This window comes from Doryrhamphus excisus, chromosome 9 (assembly GCF_030265055.1).
Source record: "Doryrhamphus excisus isolate RoL2022-K1 chromosome 9, RoL_Dexc_1.0, whole genome shotgun sequence".
Classification (NCBI taxonomy): domain Eukaryota; kingdom Metazoa; phylum Chordata; class Actinopteri; order Syngnathiformes; family Syngnathidae; genus Doryrhamphus; species Doryrhamphus excisus.
Window position 1 is genome coordinate 9,407,914 of NC_080474.1, and position 12,426 is coordinate 9,420,339.

Genomic DNA, 12,426 nt, shown 5'->3' on the forward strand with positions numbered 1-12,426 from the left:
ATTTGTCCTTGCTCTTTTAAAGAGAAAATGTGACCATGTTGGCCAATGAGAAGTAGAGAATGAGTCCAATGTAAACACCTATGAAAAGCTTCCATGCTGGGTGCTTGAAAAAAGGTTGATTAATTCCATTAAAAATACACAAAAGCTCTCTACAGCCAAGAAAAGGTTGGGAGAAACGAGAAGCCATACATTGGACACACAGTTTTGTTGCCATTCAAGCATAAATTAGAATGAAAAAAAAACCCCCAGCATAATGCCCAAATGGGTGGGATGCCATCACTATGGGCAACAGTTGGTGTTGACAAGGAATGCAGCTCTGTTGTGGCACAAACTGCCAGACAAGAGTGTAGACACACATCTACGCAGACTCAGTGGCATGATGCAGTATATGATTGTTTGGAATTATTGCCTGATTAAATATATTGGACTGTGAATTACATTTTATGTACTGGAATCATAAAATGACAAGATTTATTTTTGAACTATTCCTTGGTGGAATTGTCTGCTATTGTCTTTTGTCCAAAGCACATTGTTCCAGAAGTCTTGGTCTTTTTCTGGATGTTCTGTGGCAAACGTCGGTCTTGCCCTGATGGCTTTTTTAACAGAGGAGTTTTCCTTCTTGCATACCTTCCCTGAAAATCAAAATTGTGTAGACTCTTTCTGAGGGTAAACACATGCACTTTGAGCTTCCTGTCGGTTCTGTGATGATCCCCGAAAAACACCAATAAACCATCTGCTGATTTGGTCACATTTTTAGTAATGTTCCTGGAATAATTTGGTCTTTCGGGTCATTCAACATCATATATGTGTCACGCCCTCGTTTGTTTGTGTTCCCTGTCTGGGCTTTGGTTTCCGTTTTGGACATTCTTATTTTTTATTGGACTTCCTGTTTTGCCTCGGCTGCCTGCGTTGCCATAGTCACCCACACCTGTCCCTAATTTCTGTGTGTATTTAGTTCAGGTGTGTGCTTCTCCCGGTGTGGGATCGTTATCGTTTGTCAGTCAAATCCTGAGTTGCTTTATTCTTCTGCTGCTGTTATTGCACAGAATAAATATTATTTACCTGCATTTGGTCCTGGTCTCTGCATCCTGGGGTCGAACCTTAAAGCCCTCGAGATCGACCTTGACAATATGTTCATTCAAATGTCCAGAGCAGATCAGAGCCTGATGAGATGCTGGCTTGTGGCCAGGAGTCCAAGTGGTTGACTACATGGCTCTTCTCTCTTGAGTCACAGCCGTCTTCAGACCATCTTGCTTCCGGTTGTTGCGTTCTTCTCTCTCTATGCCTAAACTGCTGAAAGCCCTGGAGCTTTTGTATTAGTTTTGGGCAAAATGGACCTTAGCATATATCACTATATTTTTGGGATGTATCACAACATGACGATATACAATAATATGTCTTGTATAAAAAGCTACAAACCTTATATAACTATATAATATAATATATATAATATATATAACTATAATATATATAACTATATAATAATATATATAACTATATAAATAAATACACATGTATTTATTAGTAATGGTAATTAGTAAGTAGTAACCCCGGGATCACACTGAATCAGTTGCGGGTCTGATCCTGATCCAGTCTGGCTTGCCACAAAGCGCCGCTCACACTGACTCAGGTAGATGCAGTGGCAAACTTATTTATAGGTTTAAACACTGGTAGTACACAACAATACAGTAAGCACAAATGTACAGTATACAGTATGTGTCTTTGCATATTCCATTCCACATTTGATAAACTGTCCAGTAAAATAAGTTTGAATGCTATCATGGTCTACCAACCTGTCACACTGGCCCCATATATTCACACTTGGAATGTTTGCCCTCCCAGCATCCCTGTTGTAGCAACTGTCATGGCAGAAATTGTTCTAGTAATATTCTCCTCATATTCTCTATTGTATGATACAACAACAGAAATATTGTGATGGCTTTTCACCATTGACAATGATTACTTCATTCTTGGGCTAGGTTGATGACCAGCAGGGGGCAGACAGTGCTTTTAGTTGTTCTTTCCGTCTAAGCCTAACAATGTGTCTCAGGCTTCCAATTTCAGCTCCTGCCCTGGTCTTATCACACATGCTGGGGAGTGCCACTCGCATAGTACACACATTTCAGACACTCTTGTTGGCAACAGTGATCACAGAGGCCTCCCTCATGGCTTAGCACTTAAATGAACAATAACAATGGAATACAATGTAACCCCTTCCATGTTAAAACCAAAGCACACAGCAAGCACCATGATGCATGGAAGGAGGCTTTGGCAAGCATTGTGGAATGAAGTCTATGTCCTGTATGGTCATGGATCTATAGTCAAGGAATAATTATTTGTAAGTTTTGACACTTTTGACACTTTTATTATGCTTAAACTTTAAGGTACTGTTTTTATAGAATCAGGACACCCACTGACCAATTGCATGTAAGATAAGCCAACCTATATTACACTCCTAAACCAATCAAATCTGTACATTCCAGACACTACAATGGTATGTTTTTTGTTTCAGAAGTTTCAAGTTTACAAGTTTCATTGTTCATTGTTTCATCACAAGTTTTCAAATTGCATTTGCATGGCTCCAAGTACTTTTTTTTTATTTAAAAACTGCATCTTGTGCCTGTGAAATCTGTGAAAAAATTCTTAGTCGTAGGAACTTCAGTCTTTTTTCAGCTTCAACTCTTTTTTTCAATTTTTTGCGTATAAAATATACGTATATATACGTATATATACGTATATATATATACGTTCAACTTTCTTCTTAAGTATTTTTTTTTTCAGAATAGTTTGACATTATTTTTAATTTTCCAAACATTACAGCTATATTTTAATTTGTTTGTAAATTTTCTTCTTGTTAGAATAGAATTTTTCTCTTAATCTTTTCACTTTGGTTTTGTTAAATTTCTACTGTTATAATTTCTTTGAAAATTTTTCAACTATTTCAATTTTTTTTTCTTATAGTTAACTTTTTCTGCAACCTGTTATTCCAAAAATCACAACACTCTTATTTAATTGTTCTATTTTGTTCTAGTTTGTCATAATATTTCAACTTTATACTTCTAAAATTATGTTATTTTTCCTCATTGTAGGCCATTGTTTTTTGTTTTTAGTTTTCTTGTTAAATTCTATTTTTAGAACGTGCCGCTGCCCATAAGTAGGTCAGTAATAAATATTAATGGTTTGATTAATGGTTGAATGAATATTCATCCATCCATCCATTTTCTATACTGCTTATCCTCACTAGGGTCGCGAGCATGCTGGAGCCTATCCCAGCTGTCTCCAGCCAATCACAGGGCACATATAGACACACAACCATTCACACTCCCATTCATACCTACGGACAATTTGGAGTCATGTTTTTTAAATTCAGAATTGCAGATTTGGGACGGACTTTGTGTAGTATTTGACACAAATGACCTAATCTAGACCAGGAGTGTCCAAAATGCAGCTTGGGGCAGTTTACGGACTGCCACTGTTTTTTCAATTGGCTGTTTTCATATTCTAAAATTACGATTAAACATGAAAACAAAAGAAAACAGCAAAAATGACAAAAACTGCAGTAATTTTACAAGAATAAAGACGAAATATTACAAGAGTAAAGATATTATATTAAGCAAATAGCCTTAAGTTGAAAATAATTAATGTAAAAAAATGTTCATCTTAAATAAGGATAAAATGTTCATACTCATAGTGGGCTGAATCCAAGTTGAAAGAAGTGAAAATACAGCCTGTTCTCTACTTAAGCACTGACCTTGACTAAAGTAGTACTGGCCAAAAAAGAAAAAAAAACCTGTGTACCAAGAGAGAACACCATCTCCCGGTATTGGTGCTTTCTGTGTTCTAAAATCCTGACAGCGGCTTTCCATGTTGTGTTTCCTCTCCCCTGGCTAACAATGCTGCTCAGGAAGTACGTCAGGATAAGGGCCAGACTACAGGGCTCTTGTAGTCACTCTAAAGTCTCAGAGACGAGTATATCATTTTGGCGACCAAGAACCGTTTTGGATCAGCAAAAAAAGAGGATTTACAATGTCTTTCTTGCAGGTGAGTGTGGTCATTTCCAGCTGGTCAGGGTTTTGCTCCAAATATTCCCTCTCCTATATAATCTTTCACACCATCTTTGTTCTCAGATACTTTAGTGACCTGGCATGAAAGGACTTTAAAGACAAATTACAGGTGGGATTGATTTGATAAGAAATCAGTTTGAAGCAGCGGTGATGCAGTATTATAATGATTATTTGTTCATCGTGATGTTTTTGTTTGTGTATTAACATAGATAGACAAGTCTAGATCGTCTTCTGATGGGCAATTATAAAATACAGGATAATAGAGCTGATGATTACTCGATTATCAAATTAATTGACAACTATTTTGATTGTTTTTTGATTAAATAATGTAAATATCCTCTATCAGCCTCTCAAATGTCCTTAGTCATACATTAAGCAGACCTATTGTCTGCACGATATTCACACACATCAGCTTTGACTTTGGGAAAACAATGATGGACATTTTTGCCCCTTTTCTGATATGTTGATGACCATATTGATTCGGCCCGCATGGACAGAATTGCGGAATTGGCCAATAAAAATGGTGTGTACTGTTAATCGCAGAATCTCTCAGAAATGTCGTCATGATGAGGAGAAGGAACATTTGTGTGGGGAAGTATTTCCCTGACGGACTGCTAAATCATAGTGGAATGTCATTACACTAACATGAAGCCCCCTCCCGAATTAAATATGTTGATACAGGAGCCTGAAACACCTGCGAAAGTTGGCAAAAAAAAGTCTTCTTACAGAGAATGAATGTAAGCTGGTTGGATAGAGCTCAGTTTAGCAGAGCATGCTAGTGTGACTGTGTGTGCATGGGACTCAGAGTTGAGGCACACAGGACTCAGTGTGTTTACAACGTGTTGCCTTTTACCTCTTGTTAATGTAAACACGCTGACGTTCAGGTTTGGGGTGAAAGAAGTCTAGAGGCACGTTTATTTTTGCGCTCGGCTCAGCTTAACCAATTAGACATCCTTTCTAATTGTGCGAATGTGGCAGGCACTCAGGCTGTCTTGATCTTTGTGTATATTTTTAACGTAGTAATTTTAAACGAATAAATGTATTAATACTTTTGGAAGTCCGTCTCTCGTCCTCTGTATATTGGTGTGATGAACTTGTGTGACCTTGAGTGTACTATATTTCTTGGGGTGTAATTCCCCAGGTGGCGTTGTCGGACAACTTCCCCTTTACCCCTCCATTAGCTCGCCACAAGTTGGCGTTGTCGGCAGGATACACTGTTAGAGGACAGAGACGTGACTTCCATTTTTGTTTTCTTTGTAGTTTCTTTTTGTTCAGTTGTGTTTCAGTTTTTCTTTGGTGTTACATTTTGTGGAGGTAGCAGCGGGGACGGAGTGGCAGCACCCTTGCCGGCTGGTAACGGCAGACCGTTATTTTGCGGGTTGTGGGCTTGTGCCCTGCTATGGAGGAAGAACTGCAGCAGCTCAGAGAGTTGGTGGCGCAGCTTAAGGCAGATAATGAGCAGCTTTCTCGAGTGAGGGATGCTTCCCAGGCCAGTTCCAGCAGAGCTGACCCCTCAGCTATCACTTCAGGTGATCATCCTCTAGCGGCAGGCTCCAGTGCCACAATCACTGAGCGGCTGATTGTTATACCAAGAGATTGCAGGTGTCCCACTTTTAATGGTAGGGCTGGTGTAGGTATAGTTGAGTGGAAAGAGGAGCTACAGGCATGTATGCGTGCCCGCCACCTGTCAGTTCGTGATCAAGCCTTCTTCATCTTTGACCATCTGGAAGGGGAGGCCAGAGAGGAGATTAAGTATCGCCCCTGTGTGGAGAGAGAGGACCCAGCCAAGGTTTTGGCCATCTTAACTGAACTATATGGCTGTGTTCAGTCATATCTTCAGCAAGCCTTTTTCTCCAGGAAGCAGCAAGATGGTGAGACATTATCAGAGTTTTCTTTGGCTCTGATGGCCCTTATGTGTCAAGGAGTCAGCCCCTGGTGGCCTGCCTCATGCAGAAATTCTTCTTCGCGATCAGTTTGTGGAGCCTGTGCTTGATGGTGCCCTTCGCAGGGAGTTGAAGCAGTTGGTTCGCCGTCACCCAACTGCTTCTCTGCTTGATCTATGAGGAGAGGCCATTAGATGGGAACAGAGGGGCATATGCCAGTCGAGGTCTCCGACCCACGGAGCGCAATATGGAAAATTACAGTTCCATGAAGTTGGAGTTTCTGGCACTTAAGTGGGCGATGGGAGAGAAGTTTCGTGAGTACCTGTTGGGGCACAAGTGTGTAGTCTTTACAGACAACAACAACCCGTTGACACAGAGCAGCGGTGGGCATCCCAATTAGCTGCCTTTGATTTTGAGATCTGGTACCGCTCCGGGTGCAGCAATAAGAACGCCGATGCTCTATCCCGGCAGTATCTGTCAGGATCCAGTCTGGCTGAACATGCGTTACCTGGCACTTTAGTCCCACTGCTTTAGTCCCAGTGTCAGGTTCAGCCCCAGTGGTGCCTGTAGTCCAGTCATTGATGTCTGTCTTCCAGGGCCATTCTCCCTTGGATCTCCGTTCCTTGCAAGAGGCTGATCCCCTTTTGCATGATCATTTCTTGCCCTTCTGGAGGAGGCAGGCAAAGCCTACTTTTGAGGAAAGGCAGCAACTTCCAACTTCTGCGCTGACACTTTTGAAGCAGTGGGACCGCTTGGTCGAGCAGGAGGGTGTGTTGTACTGCTGGACTTTCCGTTCGGATGGGGTAGAGGAGTATCTCCAGCTTGTCTTGCCTGCTGCCCTTGAAGAGGAGACTCTGACCCAGTTGCACCAAGATCATGGACACCAGGGTATCGAGCGCACCACAGAATTGGTGCGGCAGCGCTGTTACTGGCCCGGGATGTCTGCTGACATCAAGCGGTGGGTTCAGGCTTGTGAACGTTGCCAGGTTGCCAAAGATTCAGGGTCTGCGCCGCGCAGTTTCATGGGTCATTTGCTGGCATCTCGTCCCAACGAGATTGTCACCATTGATTTTACATTGTTGGAACCCTCCAGAAATGGGCTGGAGAACGTCCTGGTAATGACTGATGTGTTCTGCAAGTATACTTGTCGCGGTCCCAACCTGGGATCAGCAGGCCGCAACTGTGGCTCGGGTCTTGTTGACGGAATGGTTTTTCCGGTTTGGTGTTCCAAACCGTATTCATTCCGACCAAGGTCGGAGCTTTGAGAGCTCTTTGATTCATCAGCTCTGTTGTATGTATGAGGTGGACAAATCCCAAACCACACCTTATCACCCGGCCGGCAACGGTCAGTGTGAGCGGTTCAATAGAACCCTCCATGACCTACTGTGGACATTGCCAACCTCCCGGAAACGGGATTGGGTCTCTTGTCTTCCTCAGGTTTTGTTTTGTTATAACACCACCCCACATCCAGGCACGGGGGAGTCTCCGTTCTTCCTCATGTTTGGTCGGGAGCCCAGGCTTCCTGTGGATTTTCTCTTGGGCCGGGTCCGGGACTCTGAGCCAGGGGACATACAGGACTGGATGGCTGAGCATCAGGCTAGACTTAAGGTGGCATTTGAGAATGCTCGTGAGAGGTTGTTGGCTGCTGCAGGTCGACGGAAGGAGCGGCATCACCAGCATGTTCGGGAGGCCCCTCTTCAGGTCGGCCAGCTGGTCGTACCTTCGAGACCTTGGTGTCCGGGGTCGACACAAGCTTCACAACAAATGGAGCTCGGTGGTCTACCAGGTGCTGAAAGCCCCCTCTGGCTCCTCTGACTCGTCTGATGATGGTGAGCTATGGCTGTTGACCCGTGAAACTTCTGTACCTTCTGCCACTGAGGTACCAGCTCCCCCCTGCTCTACAGGTCCTGCGGGAATGATCCCAGTGCAGGCCCAGCCTGATACCGGCTCGAGTGTTCCCACTTGGCGGTCGTTCCCTCTAGTGGTCAGTCCAGCCCCTCTCGGTTGCCTTTGCGTCGAACAGGTCGGTCCACCGCCAGTCAACATTCTAACGTTCATCATCTTCCCCAGCCTGTTGGCCTTCAGGGATAATGGGGAACTTCAACTTCAACCTGCACAACCGTTGTAAATGTTCACTCCTGTTTAGGCCTTGGACCTAGCTCTTGGTACTTGTTAGCCCGTGGCTCGTCGTCGGGGTGATGACGCAAAAGGTGCGGGTGGGATGTGGCAGGTTGCGCTTTCACCTTATTTGCCACTCAGGCTGTTTTGATCTTTGTGTATATTTTTAACTTAGTAATTTTAAACGTATAAATGTATTAATACTTTTGGAAGTCCGTCTCTCGTCCTCTGTATATTGGTGTGATGAACTTGTGTGACCTTGAGTGTACTATATTTCTTGGGGTGTAATTTCCCAGGTGGCGTTGTCGGACAACTTCCCCTTTGTACCCCTCCATTAGCTCGCCACACAAACAAAATAAGGATGTATCTCTTACATTACAATTGGATTTGCATCAGTGACTACATCTTCCTTGAGTATTACAGTTCGCTGAAGATTAAAACAGTTCGCAGTGGCCGACATCACTGGTTCATATACATAATTGGTTCATATTAAAAGAACCAAACTAAAAACTGGTGTGAGAGGGAAAAGAAGCTCCCATCTGCTGACTGGATGCAAAATGAAGCTTCTTTGTGCTGCTAATGAAATGAATTTTGATTTGATCCTCAATGGATTTCTGCCATGCACTCACATTTGCTAAGCTTTCAGCTTGAGCACTGGGTGCAACGGATCAATAGTGGGAGGGGCAGGATATTACTTGTAACATTAATCATATTCACTTGGTTCGGATGGAATTGTATGACTGGTGATATAATACTTGGCTTGTGGCGTGTGTCTATGGAGTTATATTTGTGTCTTCATTTTGAGGTAGCATAAGCAGATTTTGACCCAAGTTTGATTCCACCCTTGGGCATCTCTGTGTGGAGTTTACATGTTCTCCCTGTGCATGCGTGGGTTTTCTCCGGGTACCAAAAACAAGTTAGGTTAATTGGCGACTCCGAATTATCCATAGGTATGAATGTGAGTGTGAATGGTTGTTTGTCTATATGTGCCCTGTGATTGGCTGGCGACCAGTCCAGGGTGTACCCTGCCTCTTGCCTGAAGGCAGCAGGGATAGGCTCCAGCACCCCCTGCGACCCTCGTGAGGATAAGCGGTAGAAAATGAATGAATGAACTACTCACTGTGCTCTATCAGTGACTGTCTCTCGCTTATCCACTCCATGCTTGTGCGGCGAAGCGATCTGATGTACGTGCACTGATACTTCCGATCAGGTTTTGGGAACTGGGCTTCTGGCTGGACCTGCGGGGAGGGCGGTGAGACGTACGGGCCTGTTGAGTGGTCAAAATGCATGTCTGTTGGTCTCAAAGCGTCAAGGATTGACCAATAGTGGTGACCCCTGCTCTTGAGGATAGCAAGTTAGAGAAAACATAATCCACACTCATTGCTGTTGTAATTCTAGTAACGACTTCAGATCATATATTACCTTGTATCCACTTCGCTGCAAGGTTTCTACAGAAAGAATGGCCTGTTTTCTGGGGATTTTGTTTTTTTTCCACCCAATTTTGCAAATACGTACAATTAAAAAATGTTGTTGAAATGATTGCTGAATCTCATTCTCGAGTTCACATAATGAATTAAATGTCAGTGAATTCAGGGCTGCTGTTGCTTTCTGGCTCGTTGCAACAGGAGTCATTAGCTTGAAAACCCTCCTCCTTTTTTCATCACTTTAAGTTCCTCCCACCTTGCCTGACTCGCCCTGCCGCCTCCCATTTTTGTCGTTTTTTTTTTCCTAATGCTGCAAATGAAAGACCTGCATCTTCCAACAAGAGGAGAGGATGCATTGATGCTGTGAGGATGCTTGGCAAGAGGAAAGGATGTCTTAAGGAATGACCTCCAACGCACTTTTTTGGAAGCTGCGTAGGCACTGAGACCAAAGAGCCATGCATGCGCCACTTATTTGATTAGATCAACAACAAGGCTTGGACTTGGCTTGGTCTCTGTGACTTCTCTGGTCTGGTCCTTCGGTTTTGAAGGGCAGGCTAAAGCAGGAAGAGAGGAAGGTGTAAAGAAGAGCTGCAGTGATTCCGTACAGGAGAGGATTTTGGAGAGGATGGGCAGATTAGTCTGGTGTCTCAACACAGTCTTCACCTGGGCAAGATTATTCTTCTACAGCATCTTCCCATTTTGGAAACACAGGAAAACCCCAGCCAAGGTATTGTGTTTTGTGGATACAAAAATGTATGATGAATTCATTGTGAGTTACTGGGGGAATTGGCAGCAACTTATGGTATTCAATCATGACTTTCAAATATGACCAAAAATGGGCATGTTTTTGCAGTGTGACGTTAAGTTTGAAGCTCCCTTCCAAGTGGACATTTGGCCATTTTTCAAAACTGTAAAAATTGTATACACTCTTGCATTTTATCAGTTTAGGGGTTCTGAAATTTGTCTTTCCCAGAAGCCGAAGAAACATTTGTTCAACGTTGGACAAATAATTATCAAGCCAGTGGTGTGAAAAAGTGTTTGCAAGTGTTTGTCACACAAATTTTGATTGAAACAAAACAAATGTAAACATTAATCAATGACAACACAACTGAACACAAAATGCATGTTTTAAATGAAAGTTTGTACTATAAAAGTGATTGCCCCTTAACCTAATAAGTGGTTGGGCCACACTTAGCAGCAACAATTGCAATCGAGCGTTTGTGATAACTTGCAATGAGTCTTTTACAGTGCTGTGGAGGAATTTTGTCTCACTCAGCTTTGCAGAATTGTTGTAATTCAGCCACATTGGAGGGTTTTTCAGTATGCAGCGCCTTTTTAAGGTCATGCCACAGCATCCCAATAGGATTCAGGTGAGGACATTGTTTTAGTCTTCCAGGTCTTGAGGCAGCAAAAGAGCATCAGACCATCACACTACCACCGCCATATTTTACTGTTCCTATGATGGTCTTTCTATGAAATGCAGGGAAGGTTCACAACTGTAATGTCTCTCATAGTGGTTCATAACCATTCCCAGGCTGACTGATTTCAATTTTTTTTCTATTTTTTTTTCAGACTGGGGCCCAACCACTGTTTCAGATAGGGCCATATAGTATTTTTTTCTCCCATAATAATAAATAGTTTTGTTTAAAAAATGCAGTATGTTTTCAGTTGTGTTGCCATTGACTAATTTGACTTTATTTGTTGATGATGTGAAACTTTTAAGCGTGACATCATGAAACACTTTTTCACACCACTGTAAGAAATGTATGATATATTACCAGCAAGATTACCCATTTGTGCTGGTGAGTAAATCAAGTGCTCCTTGTCAACAAACATGTGTCAATTGTATGGGACCTCCCCATTGCCTCAGACACTTAGTGAGCTAGCTAGCTTAGGCTCCTCAAAAACTCCCACCAACCACCTGATACGCCTGCATCGCCACGGCAGAGCCCGGAAAGCCCATGAAGACGCTTGTGCTGGCAGCAAGGAAATGCCCGGAGCCTGTTACCATTGCTGCCGTCTTCTCCATTGATGTCGAAGACTGCTGCAGCAATGAATATGGCAGAGGGTGCTGTCATAAGTCAATTCACTCAAGACTTCCTATCGGGAAGATGAGGTGCCGTATATTAATATGTGCTACATATGGTTTACACCCCTGTTTTACAGCAGTAAGCATTTTTAGGCCTTTTTATGAGTGCATGCATTCATTCTGCAAAGTTACCATGATTTACCATTCATTTCTTGGAGGCATGTCCTCACAATGTTAGGAAAACAAGCACACAAATAGAGTAGCACAGGGGTGCTCACACTTTTTCAGCATGCGAGCTACTTTTAAAATGACCGAGTCAAAATGATCTACCCACTACAAAAATGCAAAACATCTATTTATTTTCAAATGTATTGAGGATTATTTGTACGTACAATGTATGTTGATGTACCTTACATAACCAAATGAGCCAATATTGCAAAACACACATAATTAACTATTAACATTTTTTGTAATTACCTGAGTTTACTTTGAAGACTTGCACTGAATTGAATCAGCCAGGGATGTATAGTCCGGACAGTAGCTGCTGATAGCCAGCCTCACGCACACTTCCAAATGTTCATCAGTCATGGTGGAACGGTATTTGGACTTAATGATCTTCATGTAAGAAAAAAAGTCCACCTCCCATTCCGTATGGAAGTGATATGTTTTTGCCTTTTTACTTGGTCCAGCTCCTTCACTCATTTTAGTGACCATAAACTTTAGGGCTTAAAATCTGACGCAATTCGCCGACTAGCTTAGCACTTTGCATCGTTGTTTACGCATGAGCAGTGACCTAAAGGTCAAAATTCAGTTGTCATCTGACTGGTTGTCCTGTATGTCAATCAAGTAACGAGGATGGATGATAGGCTGACATTGTAAGTTCTGCTGCACTTAGAGACGTTGTTTGA

General features: G+C 42.7%; 2 protein-coding genes across 8 annotated transcripts in view; both read left to right on the forward strand.

Moving 5' to 3' along the window:
- Window positions 1-3,899: 3,899 nt before the first annotated feature.
- Window positions 3,900-12,426, forward strand: part of tns1b (tensin 1b) — a 132,993-nt gene continuing 124,466 nt past the window's right edge. For 6 of the 7 annotated variants that reach the window (XM_058083049.1, XM_058083048.1, XM_058083053.1 and 3 more), the window contains exon 1: window positions 10,100-10,216. In XM_058083049.1, the coding sequence (XP_057939032.1) occupies window positions 10,115-10,216 (102 nt within the window). In that variant the 5' untranslated portion in view covers window positions 10,100-10,114. Of the gene's footprint in view, window positions 4,042-10,099; window positions 10,217-12,426 lie in introns of those variants that run through there. The other variant, XM_058083054.1, reaches the window with a different exon arrangement.
- On the forward strand, window positions 7,245-8,075 carry LOC131136324 (uncharacterized). Its single transcript, XM_058083061.1, has 2 exons — window positions 7,245-7,776; window positions 7,852-8,075. Exons 1-2 carry the CDS (start codon window positions 7,245-7,247, stop codon window positions 8,073-8,075), a joined length of 756 nt encoding a protein of 251 aa, XP_057939044.1.

What these genes read in the sequence shown, in the direction of transcription:
- LOC131136324 (XM_058083061.1), top strand. Translation starts at nt 7,245, where the DNA reads ATGAGGTGGACAAATCCCAAACCACACCTTATCACCCGGCCGGCAACG. An exon ending in CTCTGACTCGTCTGATGATG is followed by an intron (nt 7,777 to 7,851) that starts GTGAGCTATGGC and finishes CCTGCTCTACAG; the next exon opens with GTCCTGCGGGAATGATCCCA.